At 43.4% G+C, this 23,870-nt stretch overlaps 3 protein-coding genes across 3 annotated transcripts; 1 reads left to right on the forward strand and 2 right to left on the reverse strand.

Moving 5' to 3' along the window:
• Nucleotides 1–777: 777 nt before the first annotated feature.
• Nucleotides 778–1,771, reverse strand: LOC119172767 (ubiquitin-conjugating enzyme E2 Z). Its single transcript, XM_037423912.2, has 2 exons — nt 1,495–1,771; nt 778–1,416 (listed from the first exon to the last, which is right to left on the reverse strand). Exons 1-2 carry the CDS (start codon nt 1,702–1,704, stop codon nt 901–903), a joined length of 726 nt encoding a protein of 241 aa, XP_037279809.2. The 5' UTR covers nt 1,705–1,771; the 3' UTR covers nt 778–900.
• A 1,261-nt stretch (nt 1,772–3,032) lies between these two features.
• Nucleotides 3,033–5,996, forward strand: LOC142813948 (uncharacterized). Its single transcript, XM_075891900.1, has 2 exons — nt 3,033–3,301; nt 5,503–5,996. Exons 1-2 carry the CDS (start codon nt 3,092–3,094, stop codon nt 5,773–5,775), a joined length of 483 nt encoding a protein of 160 aa, XP_075748015.1. The 5' UTR covers nt 3,033–3,091; the 3' UTR covers nt 5,776–5,996.
• A 10,260-nt stretch (nt 5,997–16,256) lies between these two features.
• LOC142814466 (uncharacterized) lies at nt 16,257–20,473 on the reverse strand. Its single transcript, XM_075893228.1, has 3 exons — nt 20,392–20,473; nt 17,746–17,903; nt 16,257–16,679 (listed from the first exon to the last, which is right to left on the reverse strand). Exons 1-3 carry the CDS (start codon nt 20,414–20,416, stop codon nt 16,380–16,382), a joined length of 483 nt encoding a protein of 160 aa, XP_075749343.1. The 5' UTR covers nt 20,417–20,473; the 3' UTR covers nt 16,257–16,379.
• Between the last annotated feature and the right edge of the window lie 3,397 nt (nt 20,474–23,870).

Consider the following 23,870-nt stretch of genomic DNA (forward strand, 5'->3'; position numbering starts at 1 on the left):
ATTAGGTAGTATTGCTTCCGCTAATTTGATTCTCTATTGTTATTTTGTTTATATGTAGCGTAAATGAGTTACATGTATTCTTTCTCTGATTGTTTAGATGAAAAGATTTTCAATACATATGTCATCTCTCATCTGCCAATGTGCCGGGCCAAGTCCTCCAAGCCACTGTCTGGCTTTCACAGGCCTGTTATTTGTTTTGTACAACTCAAGACGACAATAAAGATTATTATTATTAATATTTATGTTATTAATATTATATTATTATTATTATTATTATTATTATTATTATTATTTCATGTTTGTTTGTAATCAGAATAACGACTATACTCTCTTATCTGAAAGGGAGAAAAACACTGTATTCCTTTCTTTTGGTTTTACTTGCATTATTTTTCTCTTGCTCATAAATATTCAATACTGAAAATGTTTCACCAACTCAAATGATAATTCTTGGCTGACCCCCTGAGTGGCTACGTGCCATGTATAAAAAAGTATAAAAAATGCTCTAGAAAAGACACTCTTTCTGCTTCCGCTGCGAGTTCTGCGCGTTCCACGCAAGACTGGCCGCTTTCTTTCAATGCTGTAAATTTCTCGCGCTAGACAAAGCTCTCCGTAAATCTATTGATAACAGTTAACCAAGGAAAATATTGTGATGTACCTTTCAAGTGTTGTCTGCCAATATTGTGCAAGTAGATTACGAGATGACTAAAGACACGATTATATGCGAACTATAAACTACAACATTTACAAAAATGAAGAAAATAAATGAACTTTAGCAAGTTTAATTTTGTAGCAAGTTACCAGATGCAGTTTCCTTTACAGAGCTTTGGAGAAGTCTTTCTTTAGAAATCCTGCAAAGAGAAGCGTTTCATTCCAAACTCCAGTTTGCTTTACGTCGATGACCTAAACGCTCGCACTGAAGATGCGGTACGTGCTCGTCAGTCGCTCAAGCAAGTCCTCTAGCCGGGCCAGCAGTATATGGTAGTCGAAGGTTCCTTTGAGAGAACCTGCAAATGTTCTCATCTCTTTGTCGCTGAGGTGAAGGTTAAACTCGATGATCTCTCTGTACCTGTTGTAATAGCTTACAAACTTCTGCACGACAACTAGTTCCGCCAGGCCACGTGGACAACCGTAAGTGCCTTGAAGGCACGCTTCCACCGCGTCGCACACGGCGACCCTCAATGTTTCGTGCTGCAGGTAAGCATTGTGACGGCTTATGGCTTCCCGGTACGTCTCCTCCGACAAATGTCCCACGCTGTAGACGTCCGCTCGCAGAAGTGACGACATGGAAGCCAGCAAGCTGCCGATGGTCTGCACTGGTGTCCAAGACGCGGCCAGGTGAATTCTTCCGTTGCTGTACACGTGGGGACTGAACTGCACACGACCCGCATCGGTGGTCATTAGTCGGACGCTTGGTGGCTGCATCGGATAGTTGATACCACAGTCAACGAAGAAGTGAAAAAAACCGCCCTCGTACGGAGTGCCACTGGGACCCACCATGAGCGCGTGAATCTTGGTGGCGTGGGCTTCGTCTGGCGCGATGAAGACGCCGGGTATGGGTTTCACCTCGAGATCGGCAAGATCTCGTTTCATCCTCAGTAGGCACAACAGGGACGGAGCTTCTGCGTCGTCAACAGAAGCATCGAAAAGGGCCCCTGGGAAAGCGCCGTCGCCTGCAGCTTTCTGTGCTTGCGCCATGCCGTTCATTGATGCGACGTCAAGCTTCGCACCAGGGCCGGCCGCACTACGTCAGCTGAGCGTGCCGTCTTCGTTGTTATCTTTTGCAGCTCGCTTCTCACGTGCCCTGGCATATAGCTTCTGTTTTTTCAGAAGAATAATAAATTTGCCTATAAACACTAAAACAAATATTTTGTGAAAAAAAAATTATTGATTGTTTCCCAACTTCATTGCCCGTAAGTTAATCATTTGTAAACTGCAAATCATATAGTTCTACATCGTACGTTGTTTTCAAATGTTTAATTCGTAACATAACATTTCATTAATTAAGGCTGCGTGTCTCTATTACAGCCTCACTGTGCACGCAGATACCACTGAAACTAACCAGTAGGTGACCGGTATGTTAAGAAACACAGTAAGATGAAGTATGCTTGAATATCAAGCGATATTTGCCCCCGACTGTGTCAAAAAATATATTTCTTAAGTGTCAGTATCTTGTTGCCCGTACTACAATAATCTCTGATAATGCTAGTGAATGATACAATTCAGGAAATTCATCATTAATTCATCCGCAGAGCTCAAGACACCACTCAGTGCTCACACCGAGTTATATAAAACACGCCACAGTAGAGAGCTCAAGCACTTTCAAGAATTGGGTGTTCTTAAACGATCACCGGCATGACACTCTTCACGGGTTTTTATATTTTCACTCCATCTAAACACGAACACCATTGTCTGGAAGATGGTGATTGGATGAAGGCAGAAGAGAAATAATGTGTTTAGAAAAAATGTTTAACGATTCCGAGTACTTTATACTCAACTATGAGAGAGCACTGAGCCATCCCGCTAAAGATTGTGGTTTAAGTACAGATACGAATAGAAATTAAAATATGCATTATGACAAGCATAATATGTATCTACTACTGACATTACACTACTACTGCATTTTACAGCATCCTGATCGCGTTTGTTTTCAGGGCTCTATACTTCTAACTCCAGCAAGCAATGCTGGCTCTGCAATCCAGAAACTGTTTAATGAATACTATACATAAGGTGTTGCTAGTTACCTTGTTTTTTTATGTATGCGTTTGTCTTAGCACCTGTGACGTTCCGTGAAGTGCTATTTCGTATTCGTTTGATTGCAATAATGAAATTGAGCGGAAGGAACGAAACCAGGCTAGTGCAAACAACTATTCAGTGATGACCGATAGCCCGCCGCAGGTAGCGTCAGGACACAAAGGAACAACCAGACAACGAGCCCTTGAAGCGGGTAGGTACCAACCATCGCGAGAGCACCATCCTCATTGTCATCATCATCACGCATGCTCCTCATGCTCCACGTGCTATTAGAGCACAGGAACTGCAGAGCCCGAGCAACGGCCGTTTCTTAGTCCAACCTTTGTTACCGGAGAGCACGATGGCCACCGCAGAACCTATGGCAGCTTTCAAGAAACCATCGATGGCTGCACTGCCCGGCGAGGCAAAGCCGAAGCCCTCACCGATTGTTCCGGTCGGGGCAGCGCCCGTTGTGCCCGCCTACGTGCCTCCAGCGAGGCAGTATGACGATGAAGACGATGACGACGCCGATGAGCTTAGCAAGCCGCATATAAGGTCAATGATGAATCCAGTGAGTACAGACCGCTGTACAATACTGATGTCACGTCAATCGCGAACAGCAGCAAGCATGACCAATCGAGCACGCCGTCCATTTATCAGAATACTGAGAGGCGCTCACATAAGCATTGGCACCACTGCGCTAGTACCCTGTAGTGCGATATTTCCGCTATTGTTATAGCTCTGATTTGGCAGTAATAGTGGCCTTCGTGGGCGCTCAGAGCGTTTTTTTGGTCGTTTCTTTATGTTCACAATATATCTATTTTCTGTGTTTCAAATATGATAAGTAGACTAGAAGCGAGAAATATTGCACTATAGTGGGATGGCATCGGACTGCCAAACTAAATGTGAACTCCTGTCGACGGTGATTAGTGGAGAGTGCACACTAGAGACGCCCGAGTCTGATGATTTTCCAAGACGCGTCACGCTGCATGTCGAAGAAGTATAGGGAAGTACCAGGTCCAACTCCCTTGCACAGTTCGATGTGTACTCAAGCGTAACAATTGAGTCCGAATGTAACAATTGAGTGTAATGTAACTAGTGAGTGCAAATGTAACTAGTGAGTGCGAATTTGCGTGTCTTGGTGCATTTAACGCTCAAAAAAGAGCCAAGAATTTCTCTCCGCATTTAGGACGTGCCACTGACCTGCCATGAAGTGCATGCTAGACTATTCGCGAAAAGGACGACGAAAACAAAAGCAGACGCGACCGCTCTTCATTTTCAGTCTGTCGCATCAGTATATCTACGGCCCGTACGCCTGTTTACAAACATGGACTGCTAGAAGGCCAAAATAGCAACAAGGCATCACACAATCTAAACTGCGTGACAAGTCGGTGACGTGAAGCTTCCAACTTGTTAGAAAGAGCTCGGTGTTATTATTCATAATCAGCCTCCTATGAACAAATTTAAGTACCCGCTACATGAATGTGTAGCGGGTACGTAGCATGTTTCTTTGCATATTTATCATAAATGGCACATTGCATACTTACTTACTTAGAAAAGTTAACGTCCTTTTTTGGCGCAGTGCGAACCTTGGCACTGTAATTGCAGTTGTCGCCCCCCCCCCCCCCAAAAAAAAAGACGTTTGCAACGGGCTCCAGAAAGCGAACTCCTACAGCTTTTGTTATTTCTGAATTTTCTGTTCTACGAAGACCTCGCCATTTCCGTCCCAGTGGGGCAAAGCATCTAGCTTATGTGGCCCGAAGTTGCGCTCATCAATGATTTTAATTCGCTGTCGTTCTTGAACGGAAGTGCTAATGAAGCAATGCTGGACGTTTGTAGCCATAGTGGTCTTCGATAGCCATTAACCGAAAGCAGAGGCGTAGCGAGTGCGCTGGCCAGTGACCTCCAGGAACGCTATCTTCACGCTAAGCTCACTCCACAGTCAGGAAAAGTCACAAATGTAGAATAAATCTACTCTCGTAAACCTATTTTATATCTATAAAATTACCTGAAAGCAGTGGAGCAGATGCTTTTTTTTCATAAAGCGTACGCTTACGTTATGAAGATAAACATGTTGGCCAAAAGCCTCTTTTCTACCACGAGTGCACTTGGCAAACTGAATGGGTGTCTCATAAGTAAAACATTGGATATGAAAAAACGTTCTCTTCTTTTGTGATTTGAACCCGAGGACAACGTTTTTCTGCAGTGGTTGCCCCCCTATTAGAGTCTATTATGAGAGGCTGGCAGATCACACTATTCGCGAGTATTTTATTCGACCACTGAAAGCAGGGACAATGCATGAAAATCCACGAGTCTTCCTCCATCGCACGGAGCTCCGTAAAACTGATAGTCGCTAGGTTTTTCTTATATAATAACGATTTACGGATTGGTAGCGTTGCACCATATTTATAAACTAACAATATCCTTATCCTATGTTTTGTGCTTAACTTTATGTATTGTTTGCGTGCGGTGTTACAAAGGCACAAGAATGGTAACGGGGTAAAACATGACTACAATAGTTATCTGCGAATATTTACCTTTTTTTATTATCAAATGCACTAACAGCTGAAAATAGATGAGGAAAACGCAAGATAAGTATGTTGTTCTTCTATATAAATGCGTGCCTAACCATCTTTCAGAATGTGAGTGCCTAACGTAACACTAGCAGCTGCACGCATCGCGAGAGATTTGGGAGCTGCATGTATACGAGACTCGGACACCCCATGAACGCCTTTGCGGACTTCCAGTGACGAACACTTTACTTTCCTGCAGTCGGGCACCCAAGGCCCCAGCACCATCGTCATATTCAGCGTGGCGCTGGTGCTTCTCACGCTGGCGGCGGTGGCCAGCTTCTACGCCCTTGACGCGATCAAGAACGCCGAGGCCGTGTCGTCGTCGACCGCCGCCACTACGAGCCCGCATGAGGAGCCGGGAAACGACACCGTCCAGAATGCCAAGCCCATTGACGACACAGAGGCCGAGGCCACCAGTGTCGCTGACTTTGAGAACGAGCTGGACACCATCCCCCCTGTGGACACAACCTGACCGCTCAGTGCTCTACGCATCGGTCTTTAATGTTTTTGAGTGTAATTTGACAACGTCGTTAAAGTGTTTCGTGTCCGTAAATTGAAACGAAACTCCTTCTCTAGAACAGTTAGCTGAACATTCCAACAGTATAGCACAGCTTAGGTAGTGATACAGACCGGCAAATTTGAGAACGCGATTATTCCAGTGTGCGTTCAATGTGCTAGGCGAATGACGAAATAATCTGCCTTGTCTGAAAGACGCACTACTTTCGAATTATTCTAGTCAAAGTAAATTGTAATAATCCTCATTTCATTGAAAAGAATTGCTATGAAAATACAGAAGGAACCGGATGGCCACAAGGCCGCCATTGCTACAGCAGCAGTTATCGTAAAAGAGAGCTCGCAAGAAAATTGATGAATTACGTAGCCCTCACCATAGTTAGAGAGCTCGTATATGCACCAGTGAGCAAAAGTGTACGGACCATTGCCGTTCGTATACCTTTGCCGTCTGTGCCGCCTAGAGGTGAGTCATTTGCTGTCGAGGCCATATCTCACACCTAAATGTCGTAGCGCTACATTTGACGAAGACAAGAAACTTAGTACAAAACATCGCAAGTACTTTCCTGTTCAGCCAACACCCGTCCCACCACGTACATGGTTTCTTGTCTTGGTCAAAGGTAGCGCTAAAATTCGTCACGTTAGAATACATCACTAACCCCGCAACGTCGTTTGCTAAGCCATGTCTCTCCGTCAGAGTAATGCTCTCGACAGCGGAGAGTGTAGAAGGAAGCTGCTAGCAAACGCAAGGATTTAGCGTTAGTGTTACCGTTGCGTGCCGCCAACTGGACACGTGCAGAACGTTAACGTAGCCCAAACTGCTACGTGCGAACGCTATTTATAGAGTATAGAGTTCAACGCTATAGCGCATACAAGAGGTCCCGTATGTATAGGACAACATGGCGGTGCCTGTTGAAACGAAAGCCGTCCACTACGAATCTTTCTAGTCGCCGGCCTGCGCTGTTCAGCTCTTTCAATCTCAAATGCAGGTCGTAATTCATTAATTTGAGTAATGGGGCTTCACCAGCTGTGTACTGCCGAAAAAACAGTTATACGTTCTCCAGATACACAGTTGATTTAGGGTGCACAAAACTTAGTCAATCTTCTCTACGAGGTTCACTCACGTTTTCGGTAGCCACCAGGAGATGGCCACGCCGTACTGATTTGTTCGTTTCCAAGACGAGGCGAACGCAGCCGCAAGTGAAGCTGAGCCAAGTAATAGGGCTCTTGAAGAATACTCAATAATGGCATATGTCGAAAAAAAATCGTGTGTTTCGGGCCATCAAACGCAACACTGCACCATCGTGGCACGAAGACGCACCAATTGTTACCTGAGTCAGCTCAATTGGGTGGCACACTTGAGGTTTCTGCAATGCATATAGCATTTTTGTAAGTAGATGGTGCCGTAGGTGCTTGCGTTTGCGTCAGTGGGAATGCCTTCCACAGTATCAAAAGCCCAATCACGTACATGTCACGCGTTTCATTTTAGCGTTAGCGCGGAAGCGCATGCTAAAAAACTCTTTGGCTATTCCGTCAAAGCAATGCTCTCGACAGGAGACGGTTTGCGACTGGATGGCGTAGGCGACGATTTTGGCTCGCACTTGCGTGGTCCGTATACTTTTGCCCGCGAGTGTACATGAGGCAGCCCTGTTGTAGCTTTGCTATTAAGCTTAGCTCACCCCCCACACCCTCCGGTATGTTTGTCGTTCACTATCATCTCTGCCTCTGCTTTCCTACTCCTTCAAATAGCTGCGTAAACGGCAATCAAAACCCATATTCAAAGCTTATACGCTTGCGTGTATTTAACTTACCTGTAAGGTGGCGTGCAATTTGGCACCAGTAGAAATTTATCATTTTTCTTCCATTAATAAACGAAGGCAACATTAAACTTTTGCTTATATTATGTATTATTCCATGATAGCCTCGTACACGTTATTATACACCACGGAAGTTCTCTCTCATCTTACTTTGTGGTCATCGCCCGACAATAATGCACAAAAAGCCCAATTTCCTATATTTCGATGGACTTTCTTTCAGTATCACACAGAAAAAAACCTGTCGTCAACGCCTACGCGAGACGGCCGCTATAAAGCGATAGTGTTAAAGAGCTGGTTTTGCACAAATGGCAGTGGGCATGGTTGGTTGTGAGTGAAATGTTTTGTCCGTGCGGGAAGAAACGAGAAAAATACGAATAAAGCAAGAACTCGCGAAACTAAAATTTATAATCCATCCTGAAGTGAAAATAAAAAACAGGTCATCTCAAGAACGCGTTCTACCATGGAGCCCTGTCATTGCTTTAAGCTACTTTGAAAAAAAGAAGTGCTATATGAGTATCTCGTAGTCACATAAAAATCACAGCATATCCACGTAGTGAATGATGATGAGTGGGCGAAGCGTCCATCAACCCATCCATGTTTCCGTCCTTTCGTTCGTTCTTGCTTCCGTTCGTATGCGCGACCATCCGCGCGTCAATCCATATGTCGGTCCGTGCGTCCGTCCATGAGTCCATCCGTCCTTGAGTCCGCCCATCCGTCTTTCCTTCCGTTCCTGCATCCATCCGTCTGTACGTCCGTGCGTCCGTCTATGAATCCATCTAGTGAACACTACAAGTACTGCCATCTCCCATCTCGCAACCCCTGTGGCACATACCCGCTCCAGAGCGGGTATGTGTACGTATGTACATACATATGTACGTATGTACATACATACATACATACATACATACATACATACATACATACATACATACATACATACATACATACATACATACATACATACATACATACATACATACATACACACATACATACATACATACATACATACATACATACAAGGAATGGACAGACCCACGCCATAAGGAGCTTCGCCCCAAAAAGCCTTATAATGCATATATTATTTGGTGGCTAGAATCCTAGCATCAAAACAAATGACTCGGCCTTTTCCGGGTCCAGTGGAGATTGCCGAAATCTATAAGGGGGTAAGTAGCCTCCAATGTAGTCAGTATAAAATCTCGAGGGCCAGGGTGTTTCTCGTAAAACTTTGCAGATATCACCACCAAGTGACCCCCAAAAAACATGACGTGCGTGACATCAATATAACTGCGCATGCGCAGGCTAGTATCCCGATAAAGGCCCATCGCACAACGAGCGAGTAGTTTTAGGCTGCCCCCCCCCCCCCGACTAAAAAGTGTGCTCCTGCGCAGGTTCACGTGGCGCCTTACGAACGGCTAATGGGTACTTCGGCTATAAACAAAAGGAAGGACTGTGGCGTAGTGGGCACTCAGCAACTGTACTGTGGCGACCACTCTTGAAGGGCCACTCACCAGACTCTCGAAATCGAAAATAAAAACGAACTAAATATTTTCTCCAGATATTTCTTATCTTGTGCACTTCTGTGACACAGGCAGTGATTCCTGTGACGTCTACATAGCTTATATGCTCTGGATTGGTTCATATACGCGAAATATCAAATGTGCTTTGTCTCCTGTACTATTATGCCGTGCAGCCACTCATCTGTACTTCCTTGTCTAGCATGCATATTGTGCACGATAAACCGACCACACTTCAATTTCTGGGTTTACAACTGCGCAAGCAGCGATAACAGCGCGTAGCCAAGAAGCGCGAAATGCTGGTATGTTCTAGTGCATAGTGCTGACATCGTTCACGTGCTTGAAGATCTAAGGGATGAGGCGGAGGGTGCATCGCGTGTCTGTAAGAGAGGAGATAACAAGCCCTTCGTCTTTTAACAAGGGGTGGTAAGTGACCTTATAAGGCGAACGTGGCTAAGTATGGGCGTGTAAAGCCCCTACACCTCTTAATCCTTGGATTGCCATTTCATCCGGTGTGGCCGCGCGTTGAATCAAAGGGGCACAGTGCTCACGAATTCGCCGCTCTTTCTTTACAACATGTCATGCTAGAGCGGCACCACCTCCATGGTGACGATTAAGGCCTGACTACAAGCATCCGTTGCAGCGCGTCATTCCATGAAATTTCGACGCAGCGCTGTGCTTTTTTCCTAAGGAGAGAGTGGGCGCCCAGCTACGCGTAGCCATGCACGCTCGCTCTCTCTCTCCATAAGAAGAAGCAGCAGCGCCGCGTTAGAAAGCTCGCGCTGAGGCGCAGAAACGCGTACGTGTGGTCCGGCCTTTCAATATCAACACACTCCAGCGCTGTAGGAGGCGACGCGAAGTATCACCCGAGCGTGCCTGTGTGCATGCGCCGCTGAGCTTCAGTGCGTGGCCGCGCTGGGAAAACTGGCACTCCTCGGAGCGCAGTCACGCTGGGCCGTGTTTACATTAAGAATGGACGCCATTGTACATTCAGTGCACATTCTAGCATAGTTTGAAACGGCCAGTGTTATACGCACAAACGTTTCGTTTTTTTGCGGTATGGTTGAAGGCAACGAACAGGTGACCCTACCATGCTACCGCCTTCTATAGTTCTAAAGGCGAAGCTCGAACGTCCTAGAAGCTTTAATGTTGCCGTTGTCCTTCTCTGAGCATAGCACATACCTATTGCAGATGTATTTGGTGAAATTTCTCAAGAATTTCTGTATTGTATGTTTCTCGTAAGTTTGAGAGTTAATTAATGTATTGAACCAAAGAGCCAATTACCGGTATCAAAGGAAAACATAGAATTGACGATGTGCGTGTCTGCAGGAATCCTGACAGCGCCTTTCGACGAGGCTTGCATTAAAACACAGATACAGAAGCGTAAGCAGTAATTTCTAGATATAAAATATTGAATATCTCATTGGCGATTTTTCTACACCTTAGACTGGCTATTTTCTCTTCTGCTAGATTTGTTTATTTGACACTTTATTTCAATTTATAATTCCCCGCCTTTCTGCCGCCCAATTCATTGCTCACCTCATTCTTACTTAGAGGGTATGCGTCATGAAAAGATGGACCATGATAAGCATCAGTAGCGGCAGTGGTAGCAGCATCCCCCCAATCTCGCCAATACCGTCTCCAACGCACTACATTGCCATCTTCTTCTGAGGAAGAACGCAGCAGCCTTCACGCCAGCTCGATGCAAGAACAAGGCCATCTGCCTGAAGACGTGGCGCCTGAGGCAAGACGCTTGCCAGAAATACGCGTTCCGGAGGCAGACCATGCCGAGGTTGTCTTGCAGGTGCCCAACCAGGTGAGAGGGGCGGTTGAGGTCGTTTTCTTATTAGGGTTATCAACTCCTCAATGAAGCGAGCCGGGACAGGGCTGGACACTACTACCCTTTATAAATAATAAATAAATAATAAATGAATAAGTAATAAATAAATATATATATCATGTTCATGTTGTTTCACGAAACTATAAATCTTAATATGTATAAAGATGAAGTTGTTGTCCCACAACTAAGCGAAACCAACAAATATGGCTTGCCGTCCCGTGGAGCTCATCGTGTATCTTTTATATTGCGCTTAATGAGTTTACCGGAAATGTACCAGTGCCATCAAAGCAAAAAGTCCCCAACCAATACATACTGCCAACATTATTGTATGCGCTGAAACGCGGATGATATGAGAACAACTATAAAAAAACGTTCAGTACCCCACAGCATGTAATGGAACAAATAATTATAGAAATAATAGGAGATTGCAGGACAGCAGAATAAGTGATGAAATTGAGGTGTATCAGTGGCACTTCCTGTGGAGCGTAGGCACACGTTGTGTGCCTTTGTGCTTGTGTGTGTTTCTTTATAAATGTCGTGGCGGACGACACATGTCATTAGAGTAAAAAAATCTCATGTGTAAGCGTGTTATTCCTGCGCTATGTAGAATAAACGGCCACTAGTCGGCATAATAGGAATGTGCGCATATACAAAAATTTTGATTTACAGATTTATATACTTTCTCCGTGTGATTTGGTCATCAAATCTAATTGTGCATATGTAAAATACTGAATATTTTAATAACAGTTCCTCAATAATCAGCAAATCAGTGACCAAAAAAGGATCAAAAGAATAAGAAGTAGAATAGTGAGCGGCAACTTTTCTTCTTTTTATTATCGAAAACACATATGCATGCAGCCCTTGTACTGAAGGCACTATCGATGCCATACAGGGAGAAGACATTTCTCTTAAAACTGCAGTGTCGCCGAAGCAACAGCGTCGACAATCAACTTTCTTCATTTTGACATTTAAGAAATGTTAGCCCGTGAAAATTGCTTAATATTTAGGTATCTCTCTTATTTAAAAGGTGAAGACAAATACTACTACGCATACGAAAGCACTGCTATATTTCATGCAGTTACAGAAAACTTGGAAGGCTGAAGTTGCTGGGCAGTTTAAAATATTGTTGTATTCTTTGTCGTTAAAAATAGCCGTAATGTCATTTTTAATGCTTGAATATATTTGTTTCAGATAAACATTGCGAATTTATTAGACTGGCTTGAAGATTGTCATCTTACCACTCTATAGGCCTTCTTTGAAAATTCTAGCCTTACCATTCAAAAAACTATTCAAACAGTATTTGATTTCAATTAGTATTCAATTTGGTTTCTCTACAATTTGATTTGTAATCGGTTTGGTTCTAATGTTTCCTATTTGCACACCCCTGCGGCAAAGTTATCGTTTGGGCTTCGGTGGGTCGAGACTTCGTAATCGTTGCTCGTGTCTTGGCTGTGCCGCTTCTAGCACGTCTCTAGTTACCGGACTCTTGGCGCCGATCCCCGCCAATTGACACCATCAGAGCAAACAAGGATAGCAGATATCTCAGCTGTCTTCAAGTGAGGAAAGCACACCTGAGTTGGCCCCCTAACGTGCACGTGCAAGACAAACACGTGAACAGTGAGAGCTGGATACCGAGGGATCACAAAAGTCGTCGGGGCAGGCAGATTTAAAAGGAGTGACGTAATAAAGAAGTTCGCAGGCGTAATACGAAGAGAGTTCACACAGGATAGGGTAAACTGCAAATCATTGAGAGAGTTCTCATCCTGCCGTCGACATAGGCTGAAAATCGATTTAGAGGTTATCAGCTCTGCAAAATTTTTAGTAACAATGACTAATCCAATTTTTAGTTGCAACTTATTCTGCATGGTGATTTTTTCCGGCCTGTAAAGGCCGACCGAGAAATACGACATGTAAAAAAAAAACCACGTGGCTTCACTCATATGCCACCATACTGTATAGCGCCATCCAGCGTGTCTTGAGCTAAAAAGTAAACACGCAGATACATGCAGAAATGAGCGGACATGGTTTAGGGCATCGCCTTAACAGTGCTTCAGCATTTTGCTCGGCCGCACACGACATGAAAGTGCCGTCGTCCCCTATAAGCGACCGATTAACATTGTGTGCGTTGTTTTTTTTATGCCCAGAGAAACCAAAACCGACCGCGTTGGCCACATTTCCGAATGAAACGTAAAGCCTCGAGGCTCATGTACCTAAATTAGTAGCACTAATTTCCGGAGCCCGCCTCTTCGGCGTCTCTCATATTCACAACAGGGTTTCAGGACGTAAACATGACCTATTATTATTACTGTTGCCGCTAATTCAAACACAAAAAGAAACTGCCTCTACAGTTCCGCCGTGATAAGCCATTTGATAGTGTCAGTGCCAAAAAAATGTGTACAATGCCGTCAATGCAAAACAAAGAAAAAAAAAGCTGCGAATTACAGCTGTTACAGCAAATATCCACGGTGTACAGCCATGGCGCAATAAAAGTAAGTCACGGAACCATTAAAACACTCTAAAATAATAAGAATCAACCATGACCAAATATAATCGTATAGTTCTATTGGAAGATAATCGACAACTAGGCTAGTTAGTTTGAAATCATAGTTTTGTGAACTAAGCACACACACAGAAAAACGAAACTATTGTCGTTTCCGTGGTTGTTGTAGACGTCCTGTTGTCCTCCTATTTTCACTTTCGTCTTTGTGCGCTTAGTTGGGATGAAACGTGAATTACGAGAGCACTTATTTTATTTATTTATTTATTTATTTATTTATTTATTTATTTATTTATTTATTTATATTGCAGCGCCTTCCCCGCCGGTTCAAGCGAAAGCTTTGCGTGTGCCTCCCGTTGTTGGTCATCGTCGCTGTCGCCACGCTCGCGCTGCACTCCTTTGCGGAGCGCGTAGAGCACAACGTTCACCACGCAAGCTCCTCGAACATAACAACCGCGCAGCTGGTCGCGAGTCGAGTCTGGCGTCACGCAAACACCACCGCCGTTACCCCTGCACTTGCTGGCCAAGTGGTCGCCGTGAACAACGCTCCAGAGCCCGACACGACCACGGAGGGGCCGTTCGAGTGGCCTCCCCTTGTGCAGCCCGTCTAAGAGACAAACGTATCAGTGGATATCCCCTCCGCTCACTGTGGTTGGAAATCGGGACATACACGCCCAAGTGCCATTCCAGTGCACTGTGTGCATTTGTTCCTAGTATTCCTGTAACAAGCTAAAGTGGTGTCTGCCCAAGGAACTGTTCTGGTGACGTCATACACGAAAGTAGAAGAAAGGCTATTTCAGCAATCACGTCGATATTGTTGATGTAATGTTTTGAAACAAGATTTAGTCACTTCTTTCTTTGTTTATTCACATGTATGTAACTACTTCATGGGCTGCACTGCTTTTGAAGAAATTTTTTTTCCGGAGTTATAAAAACGTTAGCACACATTTACAGCCAAACTTTTAGCGGTTGCGTAATTGACACAGTTGACTGACGTGCTCGTAAGATGAGTGGTAGGCGAAAAAGATTGAAGACGCCTTTTAAGAATATTTATTCCACCCGTCACGGTTTTCTAATGGCTAAGGCACTCGGCTGCGGATCCGCAGACAGGTCGAGGGATCGAGAGAATTCCTTGCACGGCAGCCGCATTTTCGAAGGAGGTGAAAATGGTAGAGGCTCATGTTCTTTTCAGGTGAACGTTAAGGAACCCCGGGTCAAATTTTCCGGAGCCCTACAACACGGCGGCTCATGATCCCATGGTGGTTCGGGAACATCAAACCCCAGCTCTGGCTAATAATAGTATTTAATTCTATGCGTGTGACTTGGGTACATTCAGATGGTGAATGCGCTTTACATTAAAATAGGTATTGTTACGTTTGTCCCGGCAATTCTTCGGGGCCGACGTCATTGTGCGTAAGCCGGTCTACTTGGGAGGCTTTCAACTCCATCGGCGCCCAGTCTGCAAGACGCTGTCGGGTAGATGTTCCAAGAAGCAATCGGGTCTCAACGGAAGCTTCGCGAGGCAAGCCTTTTGTTGAACAGGCTCGAACAGCGGGGGAACGGCGCCACTGTGGCGGGTCTCATTAAGTCAATCTCTTGACTCGGCTTTTGTCACCTACGCGAGGGCTTCTCAACGCATCGACAGCCCGGAAGAGTGGGAATGCGTCGAAGCCGTTGACCGGGATCGTGCGTTTGCACTGCCTGAAGCTTAAAGCAGCGCGGACCGCTGCTGATGGTCGGATTAGCAGCCATCTCCCCGGAGGAGCTCAACTTTTCCTCTCCGGGCTCTACCTCCTCGACATGCGGTGCCTTCAAGGCGTGGGCCAGGTGCGTGTTTGTGTGGTGCGTTCTTGTTGCCATTGGACCGTTTCGCCCAGCAGAGTGGTGCAATATCTGCACCATTTCTGGTGGGTGGACCACAAAGACTTCGTCCCCTGCTTTGTGGCAAGAGTGATCACCGCCTCCTTCGGACAGTGGTGACGGCGGGCTATAAAAGCTGAAGCATTTTTGTAAATAGTGCTGAATCTTGTGCGTAACCATGAGCTGAATCGTGAACTGACTTTCTGTTGTACATAATGTGGGATCTTCTGAATCCCTGTACAGTTCCTATCTTTCTTCTATAATGTACATGAATCTCCGTTCTACCTCTCTACGAACGCGTCTCCTCACTGGTGAATATCAGCTATGCGGACGACGGCGGGGAGCCAGCTACCCTAAACAGAAATCTGCCGTACCCATCATCAAGCTTCCTTCGACCTTAACAGTATATCAAGGCTATATCACAGCTATAGGTGCTTTACAAACTGCTCAACTGGAGTTATTTATTTATTTTTATTAGTATTTTGCTCTACCACTTATAACGTATTACTAGCAGTTGCATATTTGAACTACCGTGGAAAGATGCCTCGAAGTAGTTAATTTATTGTCTTGAAAAAGTTAAATACGACAGTGAGGCGTCAATGCTTGTAGACTAGGTCTATTGTATACTGCGTCGGGCACAGACATATGCCCTTAAAGCTCAGAGCACAAGACTACCATCCATGTACAATGTTTTTGCAATGGGATTATTCGATACGACAATTCATCTCCTTAGGTGACGTGGATTATGTGGAAAGTTAATTAAAGTACTTATGATTGAAGTTAGGTTGAATTCTACATGTGGGCACAAATCCGTTAAGTTCACTTCATTAAGTGACTCGCGCTTCGTTGGAGATGCATACAACTCCCATTCTTTTTGTATAGTATATATTATTGTTTCTAGCTCAGCTTTTGACAATGAAAAAACAACATAAATCGTGGCAATAACATGGCTAACGAAAAGATATGGTGCTAAGCACATTCTCAGGAGACACAACAAAGGTAACGTTGGGAGACTCCGATGGTAAGCGCAGATAATCACGGCCCACGGACGTGAGACTTCCCGCGCCAGGGCTCGGGATCGGCGGTAACCGTGCTGGCATTGATGACACTGCTTATATTGTCAATGTCCGCGTTGTCGTCTCCCGTCGTTACCAAGCGGGCACCGACAGTCTTCCCGTGTGGTCCACCGCTGTCCCCATCATCAACCTTGCCGTCTGAAGTTTCGAGTGGCGTGGCGTAGTTGCTGCCAAACTCATGGCCGAACATCACCGAAGCCGTGATAGCCGAGACCATAAGGAAAACCACGACCGCGGCCGGTACCAGGATGAGCTTTGACTGCGCGAGTCAGAAGAATCGGTGGCAGTCTACGAAAGCTCATTGCGCTTACAGGATGATACAACATACATTACATAGGTGCTATCGTCGGGCTGTTTTATAAATAATGCCAGAATGTCTAGACTGTCAGGGCTTGGATGTATGCTGAACACAGCGTCCAGATAGACACGCGCACACACATGTACATATCTAATTGAAGGCGAAATTTCGCTTTAATTACGTATGGTACAGCGGCATTTTAAAGCACCCAAAAATGAATCTGCCAAGATAAGTCGCTCAGGTACGCCGAAAAGCGTGGGGAGACGTGCATTTGTGGACTAGCGTTCGTGACTTCGTGGCAGAGCCAGTGACCTTTGAGTGATCCTTGAGATGATATTAGGAGCTCATGTGGATGGCAGCAATAAGCACAAGACCGGGTTGGGTGGTGAAACGAGGGGAGGCTTTCGCCCTGCAGTGGGCGTATTTGTGCTGGTTATGACAATGATAATGACTCATGGCTTCTCTAGTTGCTATCTATATGGTGTACCCGTGTTAATAGTTAACATAAAAATCCTCTCATTTATAGACATGAAACAGAAATAACTAAAAAACAATAAATAAAAAAGCTAGTGACGCAATGCAAGAAATTGAAAAAAAGTAACAATCACTTATTTTCCAAACTGATTTCACCGACACCCTCGGCACAGTGTCATCGACAAGTACGCCGCTCATGAATGCCCCCTTTGACAAGGAAGATTATTATACGTGTTCCTTAACAAAAAAGAAAAATCCCATTGTTTTAATTGTTCGCAGAGCTTGTTTATACTGTGTATTCTTTTTTAAATTCATGATCAAAGAAATGGGCTACTAACTTTTCAGAAGGAAGAGAAATTTGTTGCTAAAGAGTCACATGTAGCGTGTCTTGCACTTGTCCACTCATAATAAAAAAACAGAGCCTTTAGTTCTGCCCGCGAATTGGGTTTTGCGGGCATTTCTCTCATTTGGGAAGCCCATGACACTATGGTGAGCAGGCGACTCTAGCACTTCGGCCTATTCTCGCGTATTGTTTCTGCATTCGCTCACATACCTGGCGTTGTGGTTGTCTTTGAGCTGCAACTTCCTCCTGGGCGGTAATAGGAAGCAGACCAGTGTCGAGATCCCAAGGTGGAGTCCAACAGGAAGAAGTCTCTGACTGCGTCCGGGTGACTGGTCCACGCGTGGCACTACAAACCTCTGGTCTTGAGCCTACAACATGCCGCAATATCGGAATAGGGCAACACTTACAAGCACAATGTTGGCAAGTTCAGGAAAAGCGTTATCAAAAGTAGTTGGCTTAAAAAATGGGCGTAGGAACAAATTAAAGGTGCTACGTGACAGCAGCTGACTAAAAAAGTGTGTTTCGCACGCACTATTATTACTATGAGCGTCACTCACTTAGAACGTTAACAAACCCACGTTTGTGTGTAAAAAAAGATCTCATGAAGAATACAGAAAGATGACCTCTATTACGGCCTAGTTGGTTGAAGCATCAAGCGATTTATGCAAAGGTTAAAAGTTCGGGCTCTTTGCCCGCTATAGATGGTTGTCTTTTCGTCCACTTGGCATTCTTCACCTCTATATCTTAATTGCTACAACACACGACAAGTAACGTCTCCTATACCTTCCTGGGCTTCATTAACTGATGGTTTTCATTAGGATTGCACCAAACAAAACAAAAATGAGCGCTGAAAATTTCCTTTTCGTCATTCGTATAATACTAAAAAAAATGGTGGGGTGGGGGGATGCGGGAACTAGTATATTTATCTATTTCTGGCCCGGAAATCGTCCTATTGTGCGAATGAAGACCAGAACACCTGAAACACGACGAAAAATGTCGACCGAGAATAGGAAAACACGTGTGACAGGACTCAGATATTCAACAACCTGCTCAGCAAACCGCCCCTCTTGAACACTGCAAAAACGCATAACGTCTTTGACTGAGGAGGAAGTAAATGAACAACCAACAAAAGCTATTGTACTAGAATTTAGTGACCATTTATTCACACATAGATGCCGTAATACGTCAAACACAATAAAAATTCCAGTTTTAGAGTGTTTAATTGTGAACAGTTGTTAAAGCATGTCTCGTGCATCGGGTCTCACAGAGACAACCTAACTCTTCATGCCCCAAGTGTTTCAGAATGATGTTTTAATGCTGTGTCACTCATCCGGGAGTTTATACTACACATACTGTCGCATAAAATATACAATTCCTTCGCAATAGCTTCAACAAAATAATAAAAATCTAAAATCATAGGGATAAAAGATGGCATGTGTTTAAACAGAAGTGGATGCATAGAACCAGGGTAATTAATTAACATATAAGGCAAAAAAGCAAAAACTTAACCAAAGAGATAATGTTCTTTTTAGTCTCTACGGCAAGCCTTATTCTTGAGGGTAGGTACGGTTACCCCTAAGTTTCCAATTGGGAGTTTTAATGTAACGCAATACGGCCGAAAGTGCAAAAATGTCATCACAGCTTTTAAATCGAATGCGAGCAAGGCTTCGGGCATAGCACGCGCTCTGAAGCTGAATACAGAACTCTCTATTCAATGGTGTGCAGCTTCTAAACGAGACTAAAGCTCTCGTTCGTAATGACATGTTGTTTTTAACAACTATATATGTATACACGTAACAAAACGCGTCGCCAGGAAGCCTCGCCTATAGTTTCTTATGGAAAACTGTAATTAGAATATAACGCGTAGGCATTTCGGTACCGCGTACTCCGGATTCATGGTAAAGGAAGATATCCGCCTCCCCAGAGGAAGTAAAGTGGATCAAATGACCACTACGTCACGCCTCCTTCTAGAAGCATCCAAAAAAAAACTTGCTTGAGCTGTTCATAAGTCACAACGTTGCTTTCTCGTTAGATCTTATAGCGGCCTTTACAAAATGATTCTACCAAATCAATCAATCAATCAAAGGTTGTTTTTACTATAATATGAGCCTGACGTAAAGAAAGGACCGGCTCACTACAATAGTACAAAACACAAGACCTAGTAAGCGATGGTACATTACTAAATATATATGTATACAAGAAGCAAGAGCACCTAATAAAGCCAAGTACTTTCACGCGAAAGAACAAAAAGAAAAAATGCTTCTACACATTTAATAAATAAAGTTACGAGGTGTTTAGTCCTGGAAAACTTCTAAAAGCACTGATAAAGAAAAGGACTGAACGTCAAAATGAAAGTTATTTCACTCGTGCAGCAGTGCTGAATGACAATAAAAGCCGTATTTCATAAAGTGTTGAAAATATTACGGTTAGAGCAAGAGCAATAAAGCACCGATAAATGTACATATGTACTTGAGTGTGTAGTCTAGATGCTAAAATTTTGCTGGATACAGAGGACCAGTGCTCGTATCTGATGTGCCGTCTACAGCTCTGAAGGAGTTAACATGAATATATGGAACCATCACCGGATGTTGCACCGTACTTTAGAAGTTCTAAGATCAGCCAATCACAAGTGTGCTAGAAGCAGTGTTGTACAGCTTTGTGACAATAATTTATAAAACTGAAATTTTGTCGTTGATTCGAACAGAATATGGCTTGTTGCTTTGAGGCTTAGTATACAAACGTAGGATTACGTTTGCCACATCTACGCTGCTTTTACGGGATGCAAAGCAACCTGGTTCACATCAGTGCTTAACAAGCACAAAAGAACATATTAACATACTAGTTTCCATCACTTACTTAGCTCGTTTTGGCTGAAAGGCATGTTCAGCTTGTGCAGACTTTTTCAGTCAAAAACACGGTACACGAACAAGCCCTTCTTTTCTTCTTCTGCTTGCTGATGTTGTTGGTGTAGCTCTCTGCGCGTGGCTGATACCCAGTACAGGACACTAACTGACTTGCTTGCTGGCTTGCTTGTCCCTATGTTTTCCTTCATACCCATTACGGGAGATATTGGCCATGAAACCAACGGTAATTATAATGAAGAATAATGAATTTATTATTTAGATGAAGAACAATGAATATTTTATTCAGATATCTGGGGTATATGAAAAATTGAACAATCAATATTGTTACGAACTGGCCGAGTACTGCTGTGTTTGTTCTTCGCTCATTCGCATGTTCTAGTGAGCCGAGCCAGATGACGTTCAGTTAACTCGCACCTATTGTTGACTTAATAAAGTAATAAAGTTGTTTCGCTCACTCACTCGGCTAATAACCGCGGAACACATCATCTGTGGGCGATTGGGCGAGAATTGAGTGGGTTTATCACATATACAATTTTAGAATAATGGAAGCTGTAGAATAGAGGTATTACACATTACATAAGAAGGTGTGGTCACGAATCTGATGTATATACTTACAAGAAAAGTCAAATTTAAGTTCTTGGTATTTTGAGTGAAACATAACGAAAAAAGCGATACCTTAAGTTTTATGCACATATACTATAGTATAGAAAGATTAGGATATAACACTGATTAGCTAGTCAAGCGTTTGCTTTCATTGATGTATCGTGTCAGACACCACGCACACCTTTGCATTCGAGAACGCAGAAATAGAGCATCTAAAATGAAAAAAAAAATTACTGGCACTGATAAATCTCTTTTAGTACCCCGTATAGATGATTCCCAAATAGTAAGCTTCTTCGTCATATATGTATTTGACACCTTTATTCCGTGTTAACATCATTCCCTGTGAGTTTTTCACACTTCGAAATTTCTTTAAATTTTTCATAGGCTTTCACGGTGCTGTATATATTTCGGTCATTCTTAAATTTTTGTTTATTGCTATGGTGATTGAATTCATCCTAATCTATTTACAAAATTTTAAAAATCCTTTATAATAGCCGCCGGTTTCATTGCCAATGATCCATGGTGGGTAGGAATTATAAATCAAGAAACAAGTAAGCAAGCAAGCAAGCAAGCAGGGTGCACGGCCATGTAGAAATAGAAATGAATGAAATAGCAGACAGTTTGTCACGAGCCATTATAATTATTCGAATTTCCAGTGTAATATCTTGTCTCTCTCATTACTGATGCTTGATTCCCATGGTCAGCAGTGATGCGCTACTCTTTTAAATACATTTACATAAATGTGTGCAAACACATCTAGTTCCCTTGGCATACCAATTTTCTCACAACCCGAAAAGAGCTGCAGTACTGTTCACAAAATCTTGCTTTCAGATTGCCCCGCCTCGGTGGTCTAGTGGCTAAGGTGCTCGGCTGCTGACCCACTGGTCGCAGGATCAAATCCCGGCTGTGGCGGCTCCATTTCCGATGGAGGTGGAAATGTTGTAGGCCCGTGTGCTCAGATTTGGGCGCACGTTAAAGAACCCTAGGTGGTCGAAATTTCCGGAGCCCTCCACTACGGCGTCTCTCATGATCATATGGTGGTTGTGGGACGTTAAACCTTACATATCATCATCATCATTGCTTTCAGATTCTGAAATTTAAACTTTAACTCCACAGAGGCGGTCTAGTTATCTCTTTTTGTACTCCGATTGCGATAGGGGTGAGTTACTGAAACGGTACATTCTGTCGTGTCGTCGTTCTTAAATAGAAACAATAAATACTTCGATGGGACCATTCCAACAAACGAATGAATCTTTAAATTTTCGTTTCAAATATTATCTCGGGAACATCTTTGTTAGGGTCTTGTCACCTTTAGTATGAGCAGCTGTTGGGGCGTTTTCAGTTTAATGAGGACTGCATTGTCGAAATGGCTTGCTGAGAGTGAAATTAATGCATAAAGTATATTTTCATTGATACAAAATGTTGAATAGCAGCACATTGCACATATATCTAAGTATTTTATGTTAACCAAAAAAAAGAGACAGGAGAAGAACTAGTCATGTAAATTTATGTTCTACATATGGCTAGTAGGTTTTATTCTTAAAGCCGAAGACGCTACAGGATGCAGCGCCAAGAGAAACAATAGGAAAAAGCTTTTTCGGGGCAATCAAGTAGCATTTTTCAGGTGAGGTGCCATAGCTTGTAGGGCAAAAAAGAAAAGTAATTAGATAATTAGTTAACAGTATTTAAATAAATATTAATTGTAAATAATACTAACATTTTATTTTCTGTCTAAAGGCATTTTTTTTTTCAGAGCGTGTTTGAAAGCACTGCACTTCTGCGGCGCACGGATGCGGTCACGGAGTTTCGTTTCCAGCTCAACGAGCATATATATATATATATATATATATATATATATATATATATATATATATATATATATATATATATATATATATATATTCCTCAATGATAAAGCTCTGCAGCATACCTCTTGCAATGTAAGTTAATACACTTGGATTTAAAAGGCGTATGCCACCTTAATTATAAACCCAGTTTCTTACTAAACTCGATGGGATATAAAGACGTTTTAACGAGAGCCAAATGACGCTTGTACAAACACACACACACACACACAATACTATATATAAATATATATATATATATATATATATATATATATATGAGTACAGCTACGCGAAGTAGCTTGTACATGTACAAATTTTCATAAAGTTCGTCGATTTTGTATCAGCGTATGCGCTGCTGGTGCGGCAAAGAAGCTTGATGTACAAGTGTGACTCGTAACCGCTGAATATCAGACCGGCATTCAAGTTCCTCTATCTACATTCGACATTTATATCTGGATATTGCGATTTACTCGTACAAACAATGAGAGGTGAAAGGGTGTCCCAGCTACTAGTGTGGACATGTTGTCAAGTTGATCTACTTCCCACTTGTTTTTGTTGTTTTGCTATGTAGGAAGGGGAGATCAGTCAATTTCGATGTACTTAAACGGCTTTTTTTGTAGTGGTCAGCCACAGCGCTCACGACGTTCGCGCCCTCTGTCAGTTGTATCGATCACAAAGTTTACCAGATTTTTGTTCACAAATGAAGATGGCGCTGTGTGGCTCCTTTCTTTCCGTGGGCTTTCCGACGGATCGAGAGCGGGAATTCGGAAGTGAAGTTGGACGTGGGTCTAGATTGAAACCTGTAGTGGGAAGCCTAGAAGACCAGTCCCACTCCGATTTCGTATCAAGTCGTTCCGCAGGCTCTGGAACGACTTTGTCGTTTTGAATGCGTTGTAAAGGCGTCCGACATACTAGCCATGCAGTTCTGTGCTCATTGCTAACAGATGCCACGAAATCTAGCGACAGTGAAACACTCACAGGCTGTCATGACTAGCTGCTCTTAAAAAAAGGCCTTGATAAC

This window comes from Rhipicephalus microplus, chromosome 4 (genome assembly GCF_043290135.1).
Source record: "Rhipicephalus microplus isolate Deutch F79 chromosome 4, USDA_Rmic, whole genome shotgun sequence".
NCBI classification, from domain to species: Eukaryota; Metazoa; Arthropoda; class Arachnida; order Ixodida; family Ixodidae; genus Rhipicephalus; species Rhipicephalus microplus.